This window comes from Pan troglodytes, chromosome 4, assembly GCF_028858775.2.
Source record: "Pan troglodytes isolate AG18354 chromosome 4, NHGRI_mPanTro3-v2.0_pri, whole genome shotgun sequence".
Lineage (NCBI taxonomy): Eukaryota > Metazoa > Chordata > Mammalia > Primates > Hominidae > Pan > Pan troglodytes.
The window spans coordinates 147,713,631-147,738,911 of record NC_072402.2 but is presented as its reverse complement, the minus strand read 5'-3'; the positions used below and the strand labels follow the sequence as shown (position 1 = coordinate 147,738,911).

Sequence of the window (25,281 nt, the reverse complement as noted above, 5' to 3'; positions counted from 1 at the left end):
GACTTGTCTTGTAACCTTGAACAAGTCCTTTCTCTCCTATGGCCCTTTTCCTAATCTGTACGATCACAGTATTGAATTAGATCAGTGGCTGCTCATTTTCCTAAATCATGTATGCTTACGAAAATTTTATAAAAGTCATGGAATCCATTCCAGGAAAAAAGTTTGCATAAAACTTGAGGTGAGTTCATGGATCCCATGGAGATCTATCTACAACCCCCTCACCCTCATTAAGAACATATGGACCACATAATCCCTGAAATCTTTGCCAGTCCTCGCATCCTGAGGTTCTAAGACTTTTAGAAATCTTCTTGGTCCTACAACTGGTAGCTCAGAAAGAAAAAAAGACAAATTTACTTAGAAAAAAAATGCTTATGACACCCTAATTGCCATCAATCCCCCACATACAGTACTGACCAGTTTGATGGAGGTGGGGTTCTCCACAACCGAGTAGGCAGGCAGAGGCAACATGATGAACTGTGTGGCTGGTGCAGAGGAGCTACTCTCACTGGAATCCTATGGGCAATGAAGAGAAGGACAGTTTCACTGAAACAGAGTAATAAAGAACACCCAGGCCACTCAACACTGGAAGCCTGGATTAAGTTTAATAACAGACAGTATACTCATCCCAATGTACTTATCAAAAGGAATGAATTTATGATTATCTCAAAAAGTTTAATTAAGAACAAAGAGAAAACTATTTCCACAGGAAGTGTGCTATGTTTATTTTATAGATGAGAAAACTGAGGTTCTAAGACATTTAGGACTTCTAAGATCACATAAGCAGTTAGTGAGAGAATCCAATTCTAACCCTTTCAAGTGTTCTCAGCACCCTATTTACCTGCTTTAAACAGGCTAGTGGCGGCCGGGTGCGGCGGCTCACGCCTGTAATCCCAGCACTTTGGGAGGCCGAGGCGGGCGGATCACCTGAGGTCAGGAGTTCAAGACCAGCCTGGCCAACGTGGTGAAACCCTATCTCTACTAAAAAAAAAAATACAAAAATTAGCCAGGCGTGGTGGCGCATGCTTGTAATCCCAGCTACTTGGAGGCTGAGGCAGGAGAATCTCTTGAACCCGGGAGGTGGAGGTTGCAGTGAGCAGAGATTGTGCCACTGCACTCCAGCCTGGGTGACAAGAGCAAAACTCCGTCTCAAAAAAAAAAAAACCAACCAACAACAACAAGAACCAGCTAGTTGCACGCTTCATTATCATAAACAGCACTGAGGCAATAAATAAGGATTTAGCCCTGGGACAGATTGCAGGGGTACTTGTTCTCTTCTGCCCAGGCCATAAGGGCTACAGCAAGCTGGTCCTCTTAGCCTGCACAGAAAGACTCCCATCTCTGAGAATGCTATCCTCTCCAAGGTTATAGAGGGCAGGTTATATATTATACTATGGCATGGTAGCAGTTTCTCTCCACTTCCACTTCTAGGGGATGAGGTTGTTGGGATCACTAAAAGTGCTGTTTTCCCCTCAACTGAGAATGACACTTAGGCCACTGTAGAAACTTGCTTCCTCTTTCTCAGAGGTTAGTCCCATCAACCTGGCCTTGAAGATAACTTTTTTCTTCCTACCCCATCTGAATCCAGGAAGACCTGGGTACAGGTCTTGTGTGAAAATTCTTCTACACAGCTCAAGGTGCCACTGTTTGCTGAAATAGTCTTCAGGGAGCCAGTGTGGTGGACAAGCCTATAATCCTGGCTACTTGGGAGGCTGAGGCAGGAGGACTGCTTAAGCCCAGGAATGCAAGACCAGCTTGGGCAACAGAGTGAAATCCCATTATTTCAAGAAAAGGAAGCAGTCTTCAGAAAACATAAAATCCTGACTGATACTAAATTGCCTGACAGATCCTAGCTTTGACTCGTGGATAATTCAAATACAATTTGCAGCTTTCTTGCTAATGTAGCTTATGAACCATCTCATGTGAAGAAAATTCTGGCTAAGCTGGGCAAAGAGTTGGTAAGAGTGCCTGAGAAATTTCAAAGAACTCTGGAGTGAGCCCAGGGGCAAGACACATTCAAGAGAACTGCAGTATCAGTAAGTGCCACACCAGTACTCTTGATTACCACTGCTCTGGAATCACACCGTATGGTGCTAGCTGCCCTTTAAGTAACTCCAGACAAAGCCAAAGACTTCAGTACCAAAGCCACTTACCCTCATGACTGTTACCACTGATACACTCTCCCCAACCTGGGGGTGGGGCACAGCCAGGCTTCCAGTGGGGAGGTCTGGTGAGCCATTCACCAAGGTCTCTTCAATTACCAGGCTTGTCTGGTAAGGTTGGTGGCTCTCCCCTACTTCTAGGGAAGCGTCCTCTAGGAGCACATCCTGGCTGAGGATCTCTGAGGTGGCAATCTCCTGTACAGCACCTGACTGGGTAAGGGCTCCCACCTCCTCAGCCAGGGCCTCCACAGCCAGGCACTGCTCTGCCATGCCTGCATGGCTGGGCACTGTCTCCGGGGCAGTGTTGGACACAAGAGGAGGTCCTTTCGGGGACATCTGGTTCTGAGCCACACATAGCTCTAGCTGAGGGCAGCTCCGGTCCTCCTGCAGGCTGCTCTTGGGGATGATGATATAATCTGAGCGTGGGAGGATCTTGCGGAAACCTGGGATGTCCGGAACCACAGCAGTCAGTGCAGAGAGCTTAGAGTTCTGAGGATGAGGAAGCCAGGAAGGGGGAGACAAGCAGAGATAAATGGACTAAGACCACATGGAGAGAGAAAGATATATATATGTGTTAAGTTCTTTTTTTTTTCCTCCAAAGGGACTGGAAAAACTCTACTCTCTTGACCTAATTCAGATAAGGTCAGCCCCTGTCAACAGCAGTGTCATCTTCATTTGAATCACAATTTAGCCAATGTAGCTTATTCACTCAGTCACACAGGAAACAGCATGGACTGAACTCTGGAAAGAGCACTGGTCTTGCCATATGAAACTGTGAGCTGGAACCTGAGGTCTGGCATAGCCTTGAGCAAATCCTTTCCCCTCCTGAGGCCTCAGCTGCCCCATCTGTAAAACAAGGGAGCTAAATCTGGCAATTTATGAGTTCCTTTTGAGCTCTGATACTTTAGGATTCCAAAGCAGCATAAGATTCAAACATTAGAATGTATAACGCTCAATAAAAACCCAAAAAGCATAAAATACAAGTTAACAGGCTAAGATGAAACTCAAGGCAGCAAGTAAGCATTCTGACCTCACTGGTTTTCCCCAGACTTACAAAGAAGAGGATGAACAGATCACAAAGCTAAGGGTCTTCATTAGAAGGCTTCGTGACAGAAAGTATATATAGAAGGGGTTATGTGACAAGGTCCTGAATATACTACGGAAAAAAATGTGAATATTAACAATGACCCAGTACCTTCAGGTTTAGAAAATGTTTTCAAACACATTATCTGATTTTATCTTAAAAACAACACTATTATGTTAGATAAGATTATTATTCCCATTTAACAAATGAGAAAATTTAGGATGAAACTCAGGGAGGTAAACTTTCCCTAAACACAAAATTAGTAAACAGTAAAGCTGGGACTCCAGGCCAGGTCTTCTAAGTATCAAGAAGGCCAGGTACTAAAAAGCACAGTCCTGAATGGCTAATTGGCACCAAGAAAAAGTCATTTATGTTTTATTTTTTCAATTTAAACTTAAAGGCACCCAATAAGGAAAACAGAAAAGTTCAAAGTGAACAGTTAAATGAGACCTAAAATTAAACAGAACAAAAAAATAATTTCAGAAGTATCTTTTAAAATGAACACTAAAGTCAACTACAAAAGGATTCTTCAATAAATCAAAGGCAAGAAGTCGATGAGACTACTTAAGGCATAAAGGAAGCACTCAGAAATGAAAAGTTAAAAGCAGCACTCAGATGAAACATAAAAGCAGATGGACTGAATCTTTTATGGAGCCTTTATTGGAGAGGTAATGGGGAAATGGCATTCTCAAGCCACCCTTTGAAGCAGCCATGTTAGGAGAACAAGACTAAATGGTGGCAAATACACACAGCATGGCCTGGACTTCACAAATCCAAGCACAAAGAAACCTGGAAGGCCTGAATGATACTCATTTTATAGACTAGAAGGCATAACACTGGAACCTGCACTTGGCAAGAGACCTGAAGGGCTGCTAAGGAGGACAGCCTGCCACAGGGCTCTGACAGGCTCCCAAGGTATGTGGGCATTGAGGGTCTTCCCATCACACCAGGCAGTCTGGGAGAGGTCAAACACAGCACATAAAGCTTCACTCAGTCTTACTACATTCCAGGTACTCAATAAATGCCACTTTTCCTTATTATATAGTCAATGAATGTTTAATCTACTAAAGGGTAATATTTATTATGTCAGTATTATCAAGAATTCAGCTAGGTGATTTACATTACCTATTTTAAACATTATGAGAAGAGACTACTGCCATTTTACAGATGAGGAAACCAAGACTCAAAAGTTAAAATGGTCACTCAGCTATTATCAGAACTAACCTACTCATGTTCTTGGTGGCAGTGGTAGAGATAGTGGTAGATAGAAATAAGCATGTAAATAAGGAAGAATCATTGCAGATGATTTAAATTTTTTTAAAGTCTTGATAATGATCTACATTAGTGTGTAGTTTTAAAAATCAAATCACTCCAGGATTACGTAGGATTTTATCATGCACAAAAAGATTGCTGATTTGTGTGTGTGTGTGTGTGTGTGTGTGTGTGTGTGTGTGTGAAACAGTCTCACTCTGTTGCCCAGGCTAGAGTGCAGTGGCACAATCACGGCTCACTGCAACCTCCACTTCCCCGGCTCAAGTGATCCTCCCACATCAGCTTCCTGAGTGGCTGGGACTACAGGTGTATGCCACCACGCCTGGCTAATCTTTTCCTATTTTTTGTAGAGATAGAGTTTCACCATCTTGCCCAGGCTAGTCTTAAACTCCTGGGCTCAAGTGATCCTCCCACCTCAGCCTCCTAAAGTGCTGGGATTATGGGCATGAGCTACCACACCCAGCCTAGACAGCTGATTTTATTATAATAAGGAAACCAAAGGGAGTAGATAAGCTTTTCTTAGACTCCATCTCCACTCCACTACAGGGATTATTTCCCAGATTCACTGTTAATAAACAAATCACCTAGAGGAGGGAGCAGAGAGTAGCATCTCCAAGCCTGTAGGTAAGACAAAGCTCTCCCAGAAAGAATGCCAGGCCAATAAGCACAAAAATAATTTAAATGGCAGTAGCTGATGAGCTCCAATAAGGGAAAATACAACTTGTTCTGCTATAACGTAGTTGTTGCTGTTGCTCTACATTACCAAAATAGAAGTTACAGACAATTGTTTCTATTGAAATAAGGAGTTAAGGATAAAAGGTTCCAGCCTGCAACAGCAAGGTTATTCTTCCTGCAGGAATTTCAGTTTAAAAAAACAGCAGTTTATGCCATGACAGGGATACTCTCAAAAAAACAAAAACCCAGCAGTTTAAATAGCTGTCAGTGTATTTTGTTATTGTGAACTAGAAATAAGAAAATGCTGACAGACATAATTCTAAATGCTTCCTTGTTAGTCCTTTAACCCAAGCACCCAAAGCCTTGGTCTCCTCCACCATCTTTGGCTTTACTTGCATTTTTGCTTTTAGCATAGTTTCCAACCACCAGTGCTAACAAAATAATGTGGTACTGTATTACACAAGCAGCTCTATCTACCTCTAAACATGCAAACCTTATTCCTGATTATAACTGATAGCAGTTAGTACAATATATTACATTCAATCTGTAATATGAAAACTCATGGTGTAGGAGAAATGCCTATATAAACTACTATATTAAAGTTTACTACATTAAAGCTACTATTTATAATAACTACGAGGGGCTCCAAGTTACACTAAAACTTAGAAAAGGAACCTAAGGCTCACTGCAGAAAACACAAAAAAATGTCAGCTCCACGTATTGCTGCAACCGAAGAGGACAAGAGAGTGCAGGGCATTATCAAAATGGAAACAAGCAAGCTCAGAGTCAAGAAGGATAAAACGATGAAAGTTTTCCCAAAAAAAGAAAAGGAAACAGAACAAGGGGCTTGGTTTCCCCAAGGCCTTCATCACTAAACCAGTGGAAAAAATAGCTGGAAAAAAAAATTACTTACAGGATCCAAACCTTCCTTCTCTAGTTTGGCTTTCTCCAAGTAGTAACTCCTCTCGGCCACGCTGAGAAGCCTCCAACTCTCACTAATCTTCTTATTGATCTCAGACTGAGGGAGGTGGGGGAGCTCCTGCTGCACTTTCAGGTAGATGTCGTAATAGTACAGAAGGTAAGCAGACCTGAGGAAGCAATGACTTCTTCAGGCTTTCCCAGTAATGGCAATGCTGGCAGAAATCCCTCCACTTCCCACTCCCCATCCCTCGACCCAGGACTTCATTCAACCAGTAAGTACTACTATGCTAAGATATGGGTAGTCAAGAGGTTGATAAAACCTAGCTTCTCATTTCTAAGCATTTATCTAAATAGGGACTGAAAGTCAAGCAAACAAACATTTAAATAACATCCTCAAATGGTGTTATAATAAGTTATAATCTTATTCCTGATTATAACTGATAGCTGTCAGTACAACACAAATTATATTACAATCAATTTGTAATATAAAAACTCATGGTATAGGAGAAATGCTTATATAAGCTACCATATTAAAGTTACTACATTAGAGCCACTATATTACAGTCAGGAGTAACTACCCAGGAAGATAAGGGGCTCCAAGGGAGGAGGGGAAAATGAATGGTAAAGATAGCAAGTGGCTGTTTCCCCTTCAGAAACCTGGAAGCAAAGGCTCATTTGACCGGCTTTCCTAAAGATCGCTTTTTGTGCAGGAATGATTTTAAACCCAACAGAAGCAAAGATAGATACAGGTGTCCTGTCCTGTCATTCCACTCTCAGGGAAAGCTTCCTCAAGGGGCTGGTTATCACTCACACTCCGTACTCCTCTACGCAGCCTTTGGTCACCAACCTGGTCGATGGCACCTCCCCAAGGATGAGAGAGGGAAGCAAGCAGACCAATCAAAATGACCAATGCTGGTAGTTTCAGCAAGTTTGAGGTATTCACAGTCAAGAGCGAAATTAGAGCTACAATTTGGATATTCTGTACAGATATAATTGGTATTCTTTCTTTTTGTGTGGTTTTTTTTTCTTTTCTTTTCTTTTTTTTTTTTTGAGAGGAGTTTCGTTCTTGTTGGCCAAGCTGTAGTGCAATGGCACAATCTTAGCTCACCGCAACCTCCGCTTCCCAGATTCAAGTGATTCTCCTGCCTCAGCCTCCCAAGCAGCTGGGATTACAGGTGTGCGCCACCACGCCCGGCTAATTTTGTATTTTTAGTAGAGACGGGGTTTCTCCACGTTGGTCAGGCTGGTCTCGAACTCCTGACCTCAGGTGATCCACCCGTCTCAGCCTTCCAAAGTGCTGGGATTACAGGCATGAGCCATCACGCCCAGCCTTATTTCTAATTTTGTAATTTTATTAATGCTTTGTTTTAAATGTTTAAATAACAACAATGGCATAATAATAAATAATGTAGCTCTTTTGTACCTAGCTTCTACCATCGGTATGGTACAATTTCCTGTGACAACTTGAAAACAAAAGCAAAGTCTGGCCAGTAATGGCAATGCTGGCAGAAATCCCTCCACTTCCCACTCCCCATCCCTCGACACAGGACTTCAATAATAACACTCTTTTTCAAAGAGTCTTAAAAGTTTTCCTCAATGCAGCTCTCCAAGCAACTTCTGTTTATAAATGCTAGCAGCAACCAAAATGTGTTGGCTAACCTGGGTTTCTTTGTCTTTTCTCCATGTATTTTATACTTTTTCTTCTTCTTGGGTGGCCCAGGAGAGGTGTAACAATAGGCTTCCTCAATTTCCTCCATCACGACAGTTACCTCAGTACCATCATATGATGCGTCCATGGCTAAAGGAAAGGAAAGTCAAAATAAAGTTTCCAGAATCTACCCTAAGAGGGGCAGCAGCTTCCTGATCAAATAACCCCTTACCTCTGCCAGTGCCTTAAGGCTTAGACATTTCCCAAACCCAATATATCCTAAGAAGCACCTGGCTTGGTTGTTTAACATACAGATTCCAGAGCTCCACTTCAGCCCTCCTGGAGCAGAATCTCCCGAGGGTATGGAAATCCACATGCTTAACAAATGCCTCAGGTGATTCCTCAGACCGGGCAAGTTTGTGACCACTGCCTTAGAAATACTTTTCACTTATATTCACTTACATTCATGGGATACAGTACCCACCCACCCCTTTAACACAAAAATTTATTAGCCCCAAATTATAACAATTCTATATGGAAACAGGTTAAAAAAAATGCTTGGCCAGGAATCAGAAGTTCTGGCCCATTCCTCCTATGTTTCATCAACTTAAGCAAATGCCTTCATTGATTCACTCAAACATGTAGTAAGGGCCTGTATGTAAAAGATTTCTTTATACTCTGCCAGCTTGTGCAATTTTGGGCAGGTCTTTTAGCTGCTTTTTGTTCAGCTTTCTTTCTCTCATGTATAAAAAAAGACATGTCTCAACTACCTTCCCACAGATATATAGTGATAAGACTCAAAGGATACAATAGACACAACTCTATTTAAAAATAATTGGATGGGCGCAGTGACTCACGCCTATAATCTCAGCACTTTGGGAGGCTGAGATGGGAGGGTTGCTTGAGGCCAGGAGTTTGAGGCCAGCCAGCTTGGTCAACATAGTGAGACCCCATCTCTATTAAAAAAATAAAAATCTTTTTTAATTAAAAAAAAAAAAGAAAATAGTCAAGTGCTATGCAAATGAAAAGGGTTTGTTTTTGGGTTTTTTGTTTTTGTTTTTTGAGACAGGGTCTCACTCTGTCACTAGAGTACAGTGGCACACTCTGGGCTCACTACAGTCTTGACCTCCTGGGCTCAAGCAATCCTTCCACCTCAGCCTCCTGAGTAGCTGGGACTACAGGTGATGTCATCACACCTGGCTAATTTTTTGGAGAGATGGGGTTTTGCCATGTTGGCCAGGCTGGTCTCAAAATCCTGGACTCAGGCGATCTGCCCACCTTGGCCTCTCAAACTGTTGGTATTACAGGCATGAGTGGGATTACACTGTGCCCAGCTGGGTTCAATCCTAAAGTCAGGTAATTGGCAGAAAAAAAAAAATGGAAGAGTTCATTAAGTTTTTTTTTTTATTTTATATAATTTAAAAAATAATAATAGAGATGAAATCTCGCTATGTTGTCCAGGCTGGTCTTGAACTCCTGGGCTCAAGCGATCCTCTTACCTCAGCCTCCCAAAGTGCTGTAATTACAAGCGTGAGCCACCACATCTAGCCTCTGTTAAAGACTATTATCTGTGTCTGAGATGCTTAACAACCTTCCCAAGGCCACCAAGCCCAAGCAGGGACTTGAGAGAGAGATTTTTAACTCAAAAATCCAACTCCCTGGGCCTTCTTTCATTATGCTACACTGCTATCCATCTCTACTGGCAACCCTCCAAACCAGCACTGTTCAATAAACTCTGATGATGGAAATGTTCTACATCTGTGCTGTCAAATATAGTAGCCACCAGCCACATATGGCTATCGAGCACTTGAAATATGGCTAGTGTGACTGAAGAATTGAATTAGTTTTATTTTTAAATTTATTTATTTTTAAGACAAGGTCTCACTCTGTCCCCTGGGCTGGAGTGCAGTGATGAGATCCTGTCTCACTGCAGTCTCCACCTCCCAGGCTCAAGTGATCTTCCCACCTTGGCCTCCCAAGTAGCTGGGACTACACATGTGCACCACCACGTCTGGCAAATTTTTAAATTGTTTGTAGAGATGAGATCTCATTATATTATCCAAGCTGGTCTCAAACTCCTAGGCTCAAGCAATCCTCCTGCCTTGGCCTCCCAAAGTGCTGGGATTACAGGCATGAGCCACCACCACACCTGGCCAATTGTAATTAACTGAAATAGCAACATATGCTAGGAGCTAGAGACAGCACAGATCTAAACAGTTATCTGACCAACCAACATCAGCTCTCTGGTGCTGGGCTAAAAAACAGAGAATCTACTAACAGCTTTTATGTCTAGGAAAAGAGGCATAAAAAACTTAATAACCAGTTCAAGAAGAGTTAGGTTTTTTTTGTAGCCAAGTTCTAAATTGGACTTTTACCACAAGTCTCAATCCTTGGAGGGAGAAAGGCTCACAGAAACCACTTGAATTTGACAAGAAGGAAATAACATAGTTGCCCCTGAAAATCTGTCAGGAGGAAATTTAGAATTCTGGGAAGAGGCAGTTGTGGTGGTAAATATGGGACTGATACGTGCAGTACAAAGCCCACACACCTCTCATTTAGACCTCACTCCACAAATAAGGTATAATGAGCACTGCATGTGGAGTCAAGAGACCTAAACTCTAACCTTATGATCTCAGAGAAGTCTATTCCACATCCTAAATTTCAACTGTTTCTACTGTGAGAAAAGGATGAACCCAGTGGCTCCTAGTATTTTGGAGGCAAGAATCCTATTCTTTTGACAATGTTGCGAAAGCTTAAAAAAACAAACAAACAACTACAACAACAAAAAACCTCTCCTAGAAATTGCAGACACACTGTATTTCACCTATAATTTTCAGGATATACCCCAGGTAAAGCACACATTATTCCTTAGGTTCTTCCTAGTTCTCTGTCATCTCTAAATGATTCCTCTTCCTATTAAAAACAAAAACTAAACTAACAAAGAAAAACAAAACAAAAACCTACATTCTAACTGCCATAGTGCAACCCAGGAAGAGAACACAGTCTACAACTTGGCTGGGTAAGCAATAGGCCAGTAAAGGATAAGGGAAGCAGTAGTTCAAATCAAGGCTACGTGGGGACTGCGCTTTTTTGCCCTGAATTGACTTCTGGGCGGCTGAAAGCCTTGTGGAGAAGGGCAGTAACTGCAGGAGAGCATCTGTAATGAATGGCATATAGGGTACTAAGCACCCTGCGCAAAACGGGTTAGGAAACAGTCATTACAGCCACCTTGGGCTGAGGGCAGGAAGACAACACCCTACGGTTTTGTTTGTTTTATTACCCTGTTCTAAGCCTGAGTACAAGTTTGTTATCAGACTCGAGGCAGGACAATTTAAGGTTAAAAACGAAGGGCTCTAGAGGACAGAAAATCCGGGTTCTAGTACAGGCTACACCAGTCGCACCAGCACGGGGACCTCTGACCTTAAGCAAATCCACTTACCCTAAGTCTCCGTTATTTCATCTGTAAAACAGAGTTAAGGTCAATACCTGAAATATGCGAGACACTTTCTCTGTCCCATCAGATCCTCCTTGGAATCTCACGAGATGGCCTTTGAGGGCTCAGCCATGGGCCACAGTTTGACTCTGGGCTAGCTCCTTTCCCTCATTCTGGGTCATGAATGAAGCAAGAGCCAAACCAGACAAAGTCTTGGTCAAGCTAAGACGTCTGGGACATCCGAATGTCCCATACGGATTGCGGAAGGAGGACACTAAGGCTCAGTGGCCCTACTTTGTGGAAGACTCAGTAGAGGCTCAGAGAGCCGCAGCATCCAACTCGAGGTCGCCCAGCGGCTCGGCGCGGCCCTCGAAGGCGGGACTTACCCGGAGGAGCGTGCAAGCTGCGCCGCTCACATTCCCGGAGGCGCTTGGCCCGGCGGCTCGACGAGGGGGATGGCTGGCGCACTCGCGCTCCCCGCTGTCGGCGAGAGGCGGCTCCAGTCGTGACAGCAGCAACAAGGAAGTGGAGGCGAGGGCTCGCGCGCGCATCCCGGGGGCTGAAGGAGCCCCGGCCCCGCGGCCCCGCCCGGCGACACACGGCGCGGAGTCGCGACAGCCCCTCTCGCTTCCCCTCCTCGGAGTCGCGATATGGGGTCCTGAAGGGCAAGAATAGGAGCACAGGTTCGCTCCGCAGGCTCCTCACCGATGCCTGCCGAGGGCCCCGGGGGTCAAGCCCCGGGGAGCTCGAGGAAGACGGCAGGGACACGGTCGTCACCGAGGCACCGGTTTGGCGGCTGCACCGGCAGGAGCGGCACACCACGGATCGCCAGGGAGACCCGTCCCGGCGGCCCTCGCGGCGCACCGGAAGCGGTCGGCGGCGCGTGACTGCATGCGACCCCTGGCGCAAGCGCAACAGCCCAGCCCTAGCTTGGGGGCGGACCCACACGAACTGCTCAAAGGCTTGGAGGGGGTCTAGTAAGGCGAACGGACTGCTTCCGGCCAGAGGTCCCGGGCGGAGGAGGAAGCTGTAGCTGCCGGCGGTGGGACGCCCCGGCCGCTCAGACCCCGGGCACTGCTGTGGGGCGTTCAGGTAACGGGGGCGGGGCTGTGCTGAGCGTGAGGGATCTAGGCCCCGCCTCACCTTTCAGAGCCACGTCGGGCGCTGGGAAGCCTACAATACCACCCCCTCCTCAGCACGACGTTCAAGGCCTGACCTCAGCCTGTCTCAGTCTTTCCCTCTCATTCAGGATCGGGTTCATACGTAGTGCCGCATCAAGTAGCGCCTTCATCACTCCAGTGATCTGCCCTCAATCCGTCTCTCCCACTGGCCCACGAATAGTGATGGTAGTGAGTTCCTGGAGTGACTCAAGCTGAGCTGAATGACCGTATGGAGAGCCTCCGTAAATCAAATAGGGATTGGATTGGATTGTCCTTTCTCTCCAGTGTCACAAGTTGTCCACATTTGTACAAGTTCCCGCACAACCCTCACTGTATTCCAGTCTGCCTACTTCTCTGCATCTACCGCCATCACCAACCTTCTAGCCACCATCATCTCCTGCCTGGACTGATGTAGTTCTCCCCACATCCCCTCTACAATCTATTCTCCACGAAGCAGTCAGATTGATCATTTTGCACTGTAAGTCTGATCAAGTCACTCCCTGCTTAAAACCCTCCAGTGTCTCATTCACTTAAAATAAAATTCAGACGTCTTAGCTTGACCAAGACTTGTCTGATTTGGCTCTTGCTTCATTCTCTTTCTATGTCTCCTCTCAATATTAGTAGTTCCCAGAACCAGCTATCTAGCACTCTGTAGTGTTTGGAGTGCTAGCTTTGTTGTGAGCCTCCTGGGTTTGAATCCCAGCCCTGCCACAAGTAAGCAATATTAAGCATGTAAAGTGCTTAACAAATGAGGTTTACGCAGTAGATCCTCCCACCTCAGTAAATGGCACCATCATCCGCTGGATTCCTCAGTGCTCAAACCAGAAACCTGGGCGTTATCCTTGACTCCTCCTTCACCTCACATCCGGTCCAGCACAGGGCTTGCAAAAACAGCCCCAGACTGACTACTACTCACCATCTCTCTATTACTACTCTAATCCAAGCCACCATTATCTCATGTGGACTCCTGCTTTTTTCTCTGATACCCTTCCATTCTTTACACAGCAGTCATCTCTCCTTCCTTAAAATCCTTCAGTAGCTTCCTATTGCACTCAAATTAACATCCAAACTGTTTAGCCTGCTTTTATCTTCAGATTTAAGGCCATCTCTTAGGAAAATCAACTTTACCCATTAGGTTCTCTACCCTGCAACCAAAAGACTGTATTGTAAATCTGATCATGTCATTCCAGAAAAACAAAACCAAAAAACCGTCAAAAGCCTCTTAATGCCCCCAAAGCAAGCTAGAAACCTAACTAGGACTTCCTGTGATTTGGTCCTTGCTTTCTTCTCCAAAGAATTTTTTGTTCCTGACCAGGACATTCTATTTCCTATATAGTATTTCATTGCCTTTCATGTTAAATATTTCCTTTCATCTCATGAGTTCCTATTTGTTTATTCTTTAAGGCCCACCATATTATTCCCTCTTTGAAGTGCACTGCCCATCCATGCTCCATTCCAGTTGATTATCTGCACTTTTATGTTCCAGTAGTACTCCGTAACCTCTGATTTAGTTTTCACATGCTCTAGTGTTTGTCTTCCCTGGTAGGCTCCTCAAAGGTGGGCACTATGCTCCATTCATCTCTGTATGGCTGGCATCAAGCATACTGCTTTATACATAGTACATGTCATGAATGGATGGATACATGTATAGAGGTGATAGTAAAAATCTACCCTTGAGAAGGGACAGTCATAGCATAAAGTCACAGCAGGTTCTCTTGTCCTTTGAGGATTCTCATGATAAAATGCCTACGAAGGCAATTACCCAAAACTGCTACTGCTGGATCATGTTTTGTTGGACCAGCGTGGGGCAGGGGGACTGTTTGTTTTAAATTCTGAGTACTTCTAGACAGGATACACCACACCATTCTCCAAATACTTCAATCCCTGTTTCACTCACTTACGCCACCATCCTGGCCCCTAAAGGCATTTGAGTTTGAAGCACCTATCTAGGGTCCAAGACTTAAATCTGGAAGGACCTTAGGCATCATCTGGGCTTGTGGTTTGCAACCATGGGACTTTTCAAAAATATATATTTTAAAAAAAAGGAAAAAAAGAAAATAGGCCCAGAGAGGGACTGTACTACAACCTGCCCATCACTTCTGCCATAATCTGTCACCTAATTGGTCTCTTTGCCTCTTTGATCCATTTTCCACAAAACAGCCAAAGTGATCCTTTTAAAATGCCTGAAAACATCCGTGGATTTCTGTTGCACTCAAAATACCAATTCTTTACCATGGCATCTTTTTTTGTTTGTTTGTTTGAGATGGAGGCTCGCTCTGTCTCCAGGCTGGAGTGCAGTGGTGTGATCTTGGCCCACTGCAACCTCCGCCTCCTGGGTTCAAGCGATTCTTGTGCCTCTGCCTCCCGAGTAGCTGGGATTACAGGCATGCGCCAACACACCCAGTTAATTTTTTTTTTTTTTTTTTGAGACAGAGTCTTGCTCTGTCACTCAGACTGGAGTGCAGTGGCGCGATCTCAGCTCACTGCAAGCTCCGCCTCCCGGGTTCACACCATTCTCCTGCCTCAGCCTCCCGAGTAGCTGGGACTACAGGCGCCCGCCACCACGCCCGGCTAATTTTTTTTGTATTTTTAGTAGAGACAGGGTTTCACCATGTTGGCCAGGATGGTCTCGATATCCTGACCTCGTGATCCACCCGCGTCGGCCTCCCAAAGTGCTGGGATTAAGGCGTAAGCCACCCCATCCAGCCTACCATGGCATCTTTGAATGGTCTGGCCACCCATCTTTGTCATATACTTGGATTCATGCAAATATTTCAGTTCCCTGAATACCTCAAGCTATTTTTGGTGTGTGTGTGTGTTTTTTTGTTTTGTTTTGTTGTTGTTGTTGTTGTTGTTTTTGAGACAGAATCTTGCTCTTGTTGCCCAGGCTAGAATGCAAATGTACGATCTCAGCTCACTGCAACCTCTGCCTCCTGGGTTCAAGTGATTCTCCTGCCTTAGCATCCCAAGTAGCTGGGATTACAGGCACCCGCCACCAAGCCCAGCTAATTTTTGTATTTTTAGTAGAATCGGAGTTTCGCCATGTTGGCCAGGCTGGTCTGGCCGCCTTGGCCTCCCAAAGTGCTGGGATTACAGTCATGAGCCACAGCGCCTGGCCTATTTTTGCTTTTGAGGTTTTGCTGATGCTATGTCTTTTGCTGGACAGCCCTTTCCCCATATTCTTGGAGATCTCAGCTTCAGTGCCATCTTAGTGAGGACATCCCTGACCACCCTTTGTATAATAAGTAGATCTTCCTCTTTTATTCCTTGTCATAGTCTTTATTTCCTTTATAGCACGTATCACCCTCTGTAATTATCTGTTTACTTTTTATCTTTCCCACCACATTTTATATTTCATAAGAACAGGGACCTTGACTCTTTTGTTCATTACTCTACCCTTAAAGCTTGGCACCTGTAAATATAAAATGAATGTATGGCTACCAGAAACATCTTCCCACAGTAAAAATCTTTCCAGGCCAGATGGTGGTAGAGCTTTGAAGATCTCATTTTGGTGGAATTTCAAGCAGGACCATGGCCTGGCAGAAATAGTAATCTGAGTTAAGAAATCTAAGCTGCATGAACCCGGGTAGGCCCCTTCCCAGGGCCCCAGTTTCTGTGTCCATCAAAGAAGCTGGATAATAACTCGGAATGTATACAGTGCAATGCTATTTGCAAAGCTCTTTCACTGCCTGTTATTTCAATCTGTTCTCATGGTAGGCAGAGCAAACATTGTTATTCCCATTTTTATGGAGGTTCAGAATGTTTAAGTAAACTAGATAAGATCACTTCTGTTTCAAACATTCTATGAGTCTTTACAAGTAGCCTCTACAGAAAGTCAGTAGCATGAATCCTATCTTCTCTTTACTTTGACCGTAAATTGTCCTTTCCTAATACAATTTGTAAAAATCCTGAACCATCTTTTAGGGGAAATCCATTGTTTCCTGATAGGTACTCCTTTTTGTCTTCTCAGTTTTCCACACTTGGGGCAAAGCAAGCCACGAGGAGGAACCAGACAGTCCTGTTAGTTGTGGCCAGCCCTCATTCCCTGGAAATGGCAAACAAGGGGAACAAGAAGCGTCGGCAGTTCTCTCTGGAGGAGAAAATGAAAGTTGTGGGAGCTGTAGACTCAGGCAAGAGGAAAGGTGATGTGGCAAAAGAATTTGGTATCACTCCCTCTACTTTATCTACATTCTTAAAGGATCGCACCAAATTTGAAGAAAAGGTGCGGGAGGCATCCGTGGGACCCCAGCGGAAAAGGTTGAGGAGCGCTCTTTATGATGACATTGATAAGGCTGTTTTTGCTTGGCTTCAAGAAATCCATGCCAAAAACATTCTTGTGACTGGTTCTGTCATTCGGAAAAAAGCACTAAACTTGGCCAACATGCTTGGCTATGACAATTTTCAAGCAAGTGTGGGCTGGCTGAACAGATTTAGAGATCGCCACGGAATTGCTTTGAAAGCAGTCTGTAGAGAAGATAGTGACAGGTTAATGAATGGTCTAGGAATAGATAAGATTAACGAGTGGCATGCAGGGGAAATTATAAAACTGATTGCTGACTACAGCCCAGATGATATCTTTAATGCTGATGAGACAGGAGTGTTTTTCCAGTTGCTTCCCCAGCACACACTTGCTGCTAAAGGAGACCACTGTAGAGGGGGCAAGAAAGCAAAGCAGCGGTTGACAGCACTCTTTTGTTGCAATGCCTCGGGGACTGAAAAAATGAGACCATTGATTGTTGGTAGGTCAGCCAGCCCACACTGCCTCAAGAACATTCATTCCCTCCCTTGTGATTACCGAGCCAACCAGTGGGCTTGGATGACAAGGGATCTGTTTAATGAGTGGCTGATGCAAGTGGATGCCAGGATGAAGAGGGCGGAACGCCGGATCCTCTTGCTCATAGACAACTGCTCTGCTCATAACATGCTTCCACACTTGGAAAGGATTCAGGTTGGGTATCTGCCCTCCAACTGTACTGCTGTCCTGCAGCCACTGAATCTTGGCATAATTCACACCATGAAAGTACTGTACCGGAGCCACCTTCTAAAACAGATCCTCCTCAAGCTCAACAGCAGTGAGGATCAAGAAGAGGTGGACATCAAGCAGGCCATCGACATGATTGCTGCAGCGTGGTGGTCAGTCAAGCCATCCACAGTGGTGAAATGTTGGCAGAAGGCAGGCATCATCCCTATGGAATTTGCAGAATGTGACACAGAATCAGCAGCCAGTGAACCAGACATTGCCATTGAAAAGTTGTGGCACACAGTGGCTATTGCCACCTGTGTCCCAAATGAAGTAAATTTCCAGGACTTTGTTACTGCAGATGATGATCTCATTATCTCTCAGGACACAGACATCATCCAGGACATGGTGGCTGGCGAAAATACCAGTGAAGCAGGAAGTGAAGATGAAGGGGAGGTATCTTTACCAGAGCAACCAAAAGTCACCATCATAGAAGCCATATCAAGTGTACAGAAACTTAGACAGTTCCTTTCCACTTGTGTAGACATTCCTGATGCCATTTTTGGACAATTAAATGGCATAGATGAATATTTAATGAAAAGAGTGACACAAACCCTTATTGATTCCAAAATTACAGATTTCCTCCAAACAAAATAATGCAGGAATTTATTTCAGAAAATGTAGTTTACAAGAATAAAGATTTCTTTAGATAGGTTGTTGAGCCAATTTAAGTAAAGCAATGTTATTATGACAACATTCCAGTACTCTGAAATAGCCAGGAAACTTCTTTGAATGGAATTTGACTAATATGTGTGTTTTCTTTTCTTTTGTTTTTGGCTGTCTCTGGTCCTTGATTCAAGATGTATTTTGATTCATCCAAGGGTTTCCAAACTTGTCTGCAAATTAGGATCACTTGAGAATCCTTTAAAAATTCCAAAGCTCAGGCCATATCCCAGGCCTATTAAATCACAATCTTTGGTGATGGGTCACAGGCATTGGTAGTTTTGAAGCTCTCCAGGTGATTGCAATGTGCAGACAAATTTGAAAACTGAACCAACCACAGGAACATCAAGTACACTGTGGGCCTGGGTCCAGCTTCTTTCCAGTAAGTGTATCTCAGGGGCTTCCAAATTTAGCTCACATCAGAATCACTTGGAAGGCTTGTTAAAACCCAAGGCTGCTAGGCCCACCCCCAGAGTTTGATACAGTAGACCTCAGGTGGGACCCAAAAATTTGCATTTCTAACACATTCTCAGCTGATGCAGTCCATGCTTTGAAAACCACTGGTCTAGCTTTAGATAGGATATTGAGCCAATTTAAATAAAGCAATACACTGGTCTAGCTGAGTTCTAGAACTTCTCTCTTTAGCTGGCCATCTGAATACTCCCCCATCACTAATTGTTAAAAAAAGAATCAACTGTTCTTACTCTAGAGCTCTTTTTTCCTTTCTGCTGATTTGCTGGAAGCACTACAAGACTTCTGTTTGTTCATTTGTTTGTTTGTTTGTTTGTTTTTAAAGATGGGGTCTTGTTATATTGCCTAGGCTGGAATGCAGTGGTTATTCACAGGCATGATTATAACACACTACTCTCTCTAACTCCTGGCCTCAAGCCATCCCCCCAAATAGATGGGACAACTGAATGCACACTGCCATGCTGGCCTTACGAAATGTTTTAATAGGCATTTCACTAATAGGGATCTGGAGTACAAGGAAATACAGTGCATTTAAGACATAGGCTGGGCATGGTGGCTCATGCCTGTAATCCCAGCACATTGGGAAGATCACTTGAGGCAAGGAGTTTGAGACCAGACTGGCCAACACAGCGAGACCCTCATCTCTAAAAAAAAAAAAATTTAATAAGACATGGACACAACCAGGGAGGGAGGTTATAATAATAGAGCATCCTGTTAATCAGAATCATGGGGGAGAACGTACAGCCCAGCGTGCCTCTCACTTTCCAGAAAGGGTGAGAGGATCATTAGAGAGTTCATTAGAGAGTATTTATTCCTAATAAGTCAGATAAATGTCAGTTTCATTTTTAGAAGTTTCACACAATACCTGCTAATGGTGTGATGTCATTTTTCCCCCTGCTTCAGGTTAATTTTTTGGATATTTCAGAAACCCATAGCAATTCAGTGATTTTTCTTTCTGTAGTAGCTCAGTCAAAACAGATAACAGCAGATTAATCATAGAAAATGTTGCTTCCACATTAACAAAACAATCACTGAAAAAAGCAGATGTTTAAATTGCTTATTTTATAGCTTATTTTGGATATTTTTTCTTTTAATAAACTAATATGATCATTTGAATTAAAAGTACTGTACATATTTTAAATTCTTAACATGTGGGAGAGGCAAACTCTTCTGGCTAAGTCCTGTGGTTGTATTTCTTTGTCAGCTCCTTAATTGCTGTCATCATCCTCTTGTGTCAGGATTACTGCCACAGTATCTAATTCCTTCCCTCACCTTTCTCCTGCAGTCCATTCTGCACATATTGTTTGATCTATTGGCATCACACCATTTCCCCTGCCCAAGTGTCTGTAGTGGCTTTCAAATGCCTACAAAAAAAACTATTCAGCTGAGTTTTAGTATCCTCTATAGTTGACTACAACCTGCATTTCCAACTTGTTAGCTCGATACAATTCTGTGTACATAATGCTCCCCGAAGAGGCCATTGTTTTCTTTTACTGCATACCGACTTCTGCCTGTGTGCCTTGCCCAAATGCCTCATCCTGTTTTCTAAGCTAGGCCCTACACATTCAGGAACTAACTGGAATCCTCTTTCTTCCAGGCTTTCTTGGAGACTCCAGCAACTACTCCACCTGTTTTCCCCTCATCTCCTCCAAACTTCTTGTCTGTACCACTCAAATACTTAGATGTTTTCTAGATGTTCTCTGGCTCTTTAGACTGTAAGTTCCATAACAGCAGGGATCAGTCAACCTTTATAATCTTAACGGTGCCTAGGACTGTGCTGGACACATCATAGGCACTTCAAAAAACATTTGTGTATAAATTGATAGACACGTACAATGTGTTGAAGCCACCTTATTTTTAAAGCTGTATTAAGCATTGATTCTAATAGAAATGGCTTGGAGATAAGGTAGGGTTTTATTCCATTTAAAAGGGTTTGCAAAATTTTTCCATGAATATAGTTGCCTCAAATATAATTCCAATCCAGGTTATAATCTCTGTTCTTTGATAATGAATTATATATAATGTAATTTGATAAGTATATAGAATATATACTATTTATAGTTGAACCCATGTCCCTCCACCAAAAAGTCATTGCAGGACTTCTGTTGGCTTTCATTTGTACACACAGGACTTTAGTATGAAAGGGCTTGTCTAAGTGCTTTGCATATAGTAGATGTTCAGTAAATATGTGCTTAAACTTGCTTTTTTAAAAAAACAAATTTAACGTCCCTGGCCGGGTGTGGTGGCTCACACATCCCAGCACTTTGGGAAGCCGAGGCGGGCAGTTTGCCTGAGGTCAGGAGTTAGAGACCAGCCTGGCCAACATGGTGAAACCCTGTCTCTACTAAAAATACAAAAATTAGCTGGGCATGATGGTGGGCACCTGTAATACCAGCTACTTGGGAGAGTGAGGCAGGAGAACCGCTTGAACCCTAGAGGTGGAGGTTGCCACTGCACTCCAGCCTGGGTGACAGAGTGAAACACCATCTAAAATAATAATAATAATAATAATAACAAATTTAACATTCTTGATTTACTTAATTTATCATGATTTAGATCCTGGACTTCCATCGGAAGATGGAAATCATCCGAAAAAGAAAAATTTTTAGTTCAGTTTACACTGGCTAACACTTCGATTCTATTGGATATCAGGGGTTTTTGGTACTTTGTTAAGCTAAAAGAGGTTGATATTATCCCTCGTCAGGCTTTCTGTGGCTTCTCCATGCCTCTTTGGTCACTCCAACCTCACTTGAGTGGCAACCCCACTTCTGCTCCAGTTGACTAATCCTCTCTGTAGGCCAACATACTATACCTAGGCACCTACCTCAATTGTGTTGTCATGAGGATAAAAAGGTGTACCTGAGACTAAGTGTTCTATAAATGCACTCTATTGTCATTCCATCCCTATTTGGAACATAATGAGTATCATCTAGAGTCAAGGACCTGCCTTATCAGCAGGTCTTGGGGTTCACTGACAGGTCTTGGGGTTCAGTGTTTGAGAGCCACCAGCCTAATCAATAGATGATAATTCAAGGAGTTTTCTGTGCCATTACTCATAGGGGCCCTGATTCAAAAGCAAGTAAAGTTAAGATTTATTGTCTATTATATTTCAAGCACTGTTTACTTATTATTTAATATTTTTAGTAAATCATAATACAAAACCACAGTAGACTCAGATAATTTAATTCCAAGGTTGTGGACCTATTAAACTGCTGTTCATGCTACCTGAAGCCAGACTTATCTTTAAAGTGGAATGTGGTAGCATACTGTGGCCACCAGAGGGCACAGGTGGACTACATAGGGAGACAGCGTCAACTGAAGAAACCTTCGGAGCTGCCACTTGTAATTTCTCTGATGTGGTACAGATTGAGAGGGAAGGCAACAAGGAAAGAAGGAAGAGACATAGGATGTTGGACTTGTTCAAACAATTTACCTAGAAGTAACTGCCTGGGACCACCTAATCCCCTCCATTACATACCATCTCTTCTCTAGAGACTTTTCCCAACCTATTAATAACCATAGGCCAGGCTGAGCATGGTGGCTCATGTCTATAATCCCAGCACTTTGGGTGGCTGAGGCAGGATGAATGCTTGAGCCCAGGAGTTTGAGAGCAGCCTGAGCAACATAGCAAGACCCCGTTCCTACAAAAATGAAATTAGTCAGATGTGGTGGCTCATGCCTGTAATCCCAGCTACTCGGAAGGCTGAGGCGGAAGAATTACTTGAGCCTAGGAGTTTGAGACTGCAGTGAGCCATGATTGTGCCACTGCACTCCAGCCTGGGTGAAAGAGCAAGACCCTGTCTCAAAAAAAGGCAAAAACCCAAAACCAAAAAAACATAGGCTATGTAACTGATCGTGGATAGACACTCAAGCTCTGGAAATGAGGCAGTATTAGGGAAATAATTACACAACAAACATATCCATGTTTGCAGTAATAACTTCTTTAACCTTATAAACCCACTGCAGGTCATAGGAGCTCTAAGGATGGAGCACATGGCCCTACTCTCAAGCAGCTTAGTAGAAGAGATAGACGGGACGTGGGGGAGTGAGTGGTAAATGTCATTTCAGAGAATATGCAAATAATATATTTTACTCTTTATGAGTGGTAAATGTCATTTTAGAGGATATGCAAAGATATACAGGAGTATAGAGGTGGACCCTAAAGGAGCCCCTGAATGAGAGAAGAGGAATTCAGTAGGAAATGTTGCTAAGGAAAAGGGACATTTGATAAGTATCTGGAATGAAAAGTAGGGAGTTAGGGAGATGGGGCTGGGAGGCAACTCCTGGCAGAACAGCATATATAAAGGCCTGGGGTATTTTTTTTTAATGGCCCATTTGGGAGCACCTAAGGTTGGTGGGTGGTATGCCAAGCAAAGGATGTGTGGTAGAATGAAAGGCTGAAGATGTAAGGGCAGAGTTTTTTAAGTCTTGTGGGTTAGACCATTTATTTTGAACTTATCCTAAAGACACTAGAGACCCCTTCTACTTGCCCTGACAAGTAGCAATGGTCAACTTCTTTTTAAGTGAAATAATTGATAACTAGTATGGAGGTTAGATTGTAGAAAAGCAGATAAACTAGTTAGGCTGTGGTATAGTACTGAAGAGAAATAATTAACACTGAGGGGTAGGAAAAACGTTGGATTTGAGAGGCATTTACAAGGTAAGATGGATTTAGTGTGGGAGTTGTAAAGGGACATTTCATGAAATTTCAGGTTTCTGCTTAAGTGGCTGGGTCGTGCCATGATCAATGTATGTTACCAGGGGAAAGGAAGACAAGTTTGAGGGTCATGTTACATGTGAGATGTCTCTGGGCATCCAGGCAGTTGTCTGTTAACAACCAGCCCTGGAGATTTATATACAGACAGACAGACTGTTTGGCGTTCTAGAATGGTTAGGCTAGAAATATTTTTTGGCTGCCACAGATAGCAAGGTGATTGAGGACATACATGTGGATGAAGTTATGTAGAGTGGGCTTATAATGCAAGGTGTTCAACATATGAGAGTCCATGAGCCAACCTTTTTAGAACTGTACGTGTATACCTGCACATGTGGCTATCTCCCTGAGTCATACTTTCATCAGCCTCCACTGGATCTGAAAACAAAATACTTAAGCAGTGGTATTAAGTGAAGAGAGAAGAGGCCAAGGACACAAGCCCTGAAAGGACAGATGGGGAAGTGAGGCCCTCCAAGATGGCTGACAGAGATGCTCGAGAATGACTGAGTGTACCTCACAGGGCTCTGGATCCTAGGTGCTGCTCACAGGCAGGAGTGCACACTACGGTAAGACTGGAAGGACCCTTAGACTATTCAACTCCTTCACTCTGTGAGGTGGGAATGAGGTTGGGAGAATGCTCAGGGTTACTGCAAAAGGAGGACTAAAAACTGTCCTTAACCCTGTACCCTCATGAACTGAGCGAGGCATAAAGAGGAGGACATTCTGGGAGAGGCTTCATGGCATGTATAGGGTGAGAGTAGTGCTCTATTTCCTTACAAAATGGTGTGCTCCAATCAGGAGTCTACTCCTAGTTCTCTCACTTAGTCATCAGAAGGTGTTAGCCTCTATTTACTGATGGAAAAAAAATGTGGCTCAAAGGTCACTTGCCCAAATTCAGAGTTAAGATAGTAGTAAAACATGATCCAAAATTGGGCTTTCTGATCCCAGCACTGTATGGAATAGGAGTCACGCACGCCTATAATCCCAGCATTTTGGAAGGCCAAGGCGGGAGGAATGCTTGAGCCCAGGAGTTCAAGATCAACCTGGGCAACATGGTAAAACCCCGTCTCTACGAAAAATAGAAGAGACTAGCCGGAGTGTAGTGGCACACACCTATAGCCCCAGCTGCTCAGGAGGCTGAAGCAGGAGGATTGATTAAGCCCAGGTCAAGACTGCAGTGAGCCATGATTGCACCACTGCACTTCTAGCCTGAGCGACAGAGCAAGACCCTGTCTCAAAACAAACAAACAAAAAACAAAAAGGGTCCTCAAGCAATCTAGTCCTCCTCCCCTCTTCACCAAAGGTTTAAGTGACTCATTCAAGACCATAAAGGAAAAAGAATTGGATTTCTTTATGTCCTTCTCCGAGGACAGATCCTTTTGTTATGACTGGGAAACATCAATGACTGAATTACTCTCCAAATGTAACAGATGATTTTTTTTTTTCTTTAGATGGAGTTTCGCTCTGTCGTCCAGGCTGGAGTGCAATGGCCTGATCTTGGCTCACTGCAACCCCTGCCTCCTGGGTTCAAGCAATTCTCTGCCGCAAGCCTCCCGAGTAGCTGGGATTACAGGTGCCTGCCACCACGCGCAGCTAGTTTTTGTATTTTTAGTAGAGACGGGGTTTCACCATCTTGGCCAGGCTGGTCTTGAACTCCTGACCTCGTGATCCACCTGCCTCAGCCTCCCAAAGTGCTGGGATTACAGGCGTGAGCCACCGCGCCCAGCCTAACACATCATATTTTATTTTATTTATGTATTTTTTTGAGACAGAGTCTCGCTCTGTCACCCAGCCTGGAGTGCAGTGGTGTGATCTCGGCTCACTGCAACCTCTGCCTCCCAGGTTCGAGCAATTCTCATGCCCCAGCCTCTTGAGTAGCTGGGACTACAGGTGTGCATCACCAAACCCAGCTAATTTTTGCATTTTTAGTAGAGACGGGGTTTCACCACGTTGGCCAGGCTGGTCTTGAACTCCTGACTTCAGGTGATGCACCCGCCTCAGCCTCCCAAAATGCTGGGATTATAGGTGTGGGCCACTGAGCCTGGCCAACAGATGGTATTT

The 25,281-nt window shown here is 43.9% G+C and overlaps 2 protein-coding genes across 4 annotated transcripts in view; one reads left to right on the top strand and one right to left on the bottom strand.

Moving 5' to 3' along the window:
* HMGXB3 (HMG-box containing 3) overlaps nucleotides 1-12,054 on the bottom strand; it is a 53,189-nt gene extending 41,135 nt beyond the window's left edge. Inside the window, exons 1-5 of one of the 2 annotated variants that reach the window (XM_009449938.4) lie at nucleotides 11,579-12,054; nucleotides 7,771-7,909; nucleotides 6,104-6,278; nucleotides 2,151-2,648; nucleotides 415-513 (exon numbers count right to left, since the gene is read on the bottom strand). In XM_009449938.4, coding sequence (XP_009448213.1) covers nucleotides 415-513; nucleotides 2,151-2,648; nucleotides 6,104-6,278; nucleotides 7,771-7,907 — 909 coding nt within the window. In that variant the 5' untranslated portion in view covers nucleotides 7,908-7,909; nucleotides 11,579-12,054. The remainder of the gene's footprint in view (nucleotides 1-414; nucleotides 514-2,150; nucleotides 2,649-6,103; nucleotides 6,279-7,770; nucleotides 7,910-11,578) is intronic. The other variant, XM_063810811.1, reaches the window with a different exon arrangement.
* Nucleotides 11,591-19,628, top strand: TIGD6 (tigger transposable element derived 6). 2 transcript variants are annotated; one of them, XM_054684056.2, is made up of 3 exons: nucleotides 12,178-12,284; nucleotides 12,442-12,830; nucleotides 16,323-19,628. In XM_054684056.2, the coding sequence occupies exon 3, from the start codon at nucleotides 16,404-16,406 to the stop codon at nucleotides 17,967-17,969; it is 1,566 nt and encodes a 521-aa protein (XP_054540031.1). In that variant the 5' UTR covers nucleotides 12,178-12,284; nucleotides 12,442-12,830; nucleotides 16,323-16,403; the 3' UTR covers nucleotides 17,970-19,628.
* Nucleotides 19,629-25,281: the final 5,653 nt, after the last annotated feature.

Excerpts from the sequence above, each read along its gene's own strand:
- TIGD6 (XM_054684056.2), top strand. The coding sequence starts at position 16,404 with ATGGCAAACAAGGGGAACAAGAAGCGTCGGCAGTTCTCTCTGGAGGAG.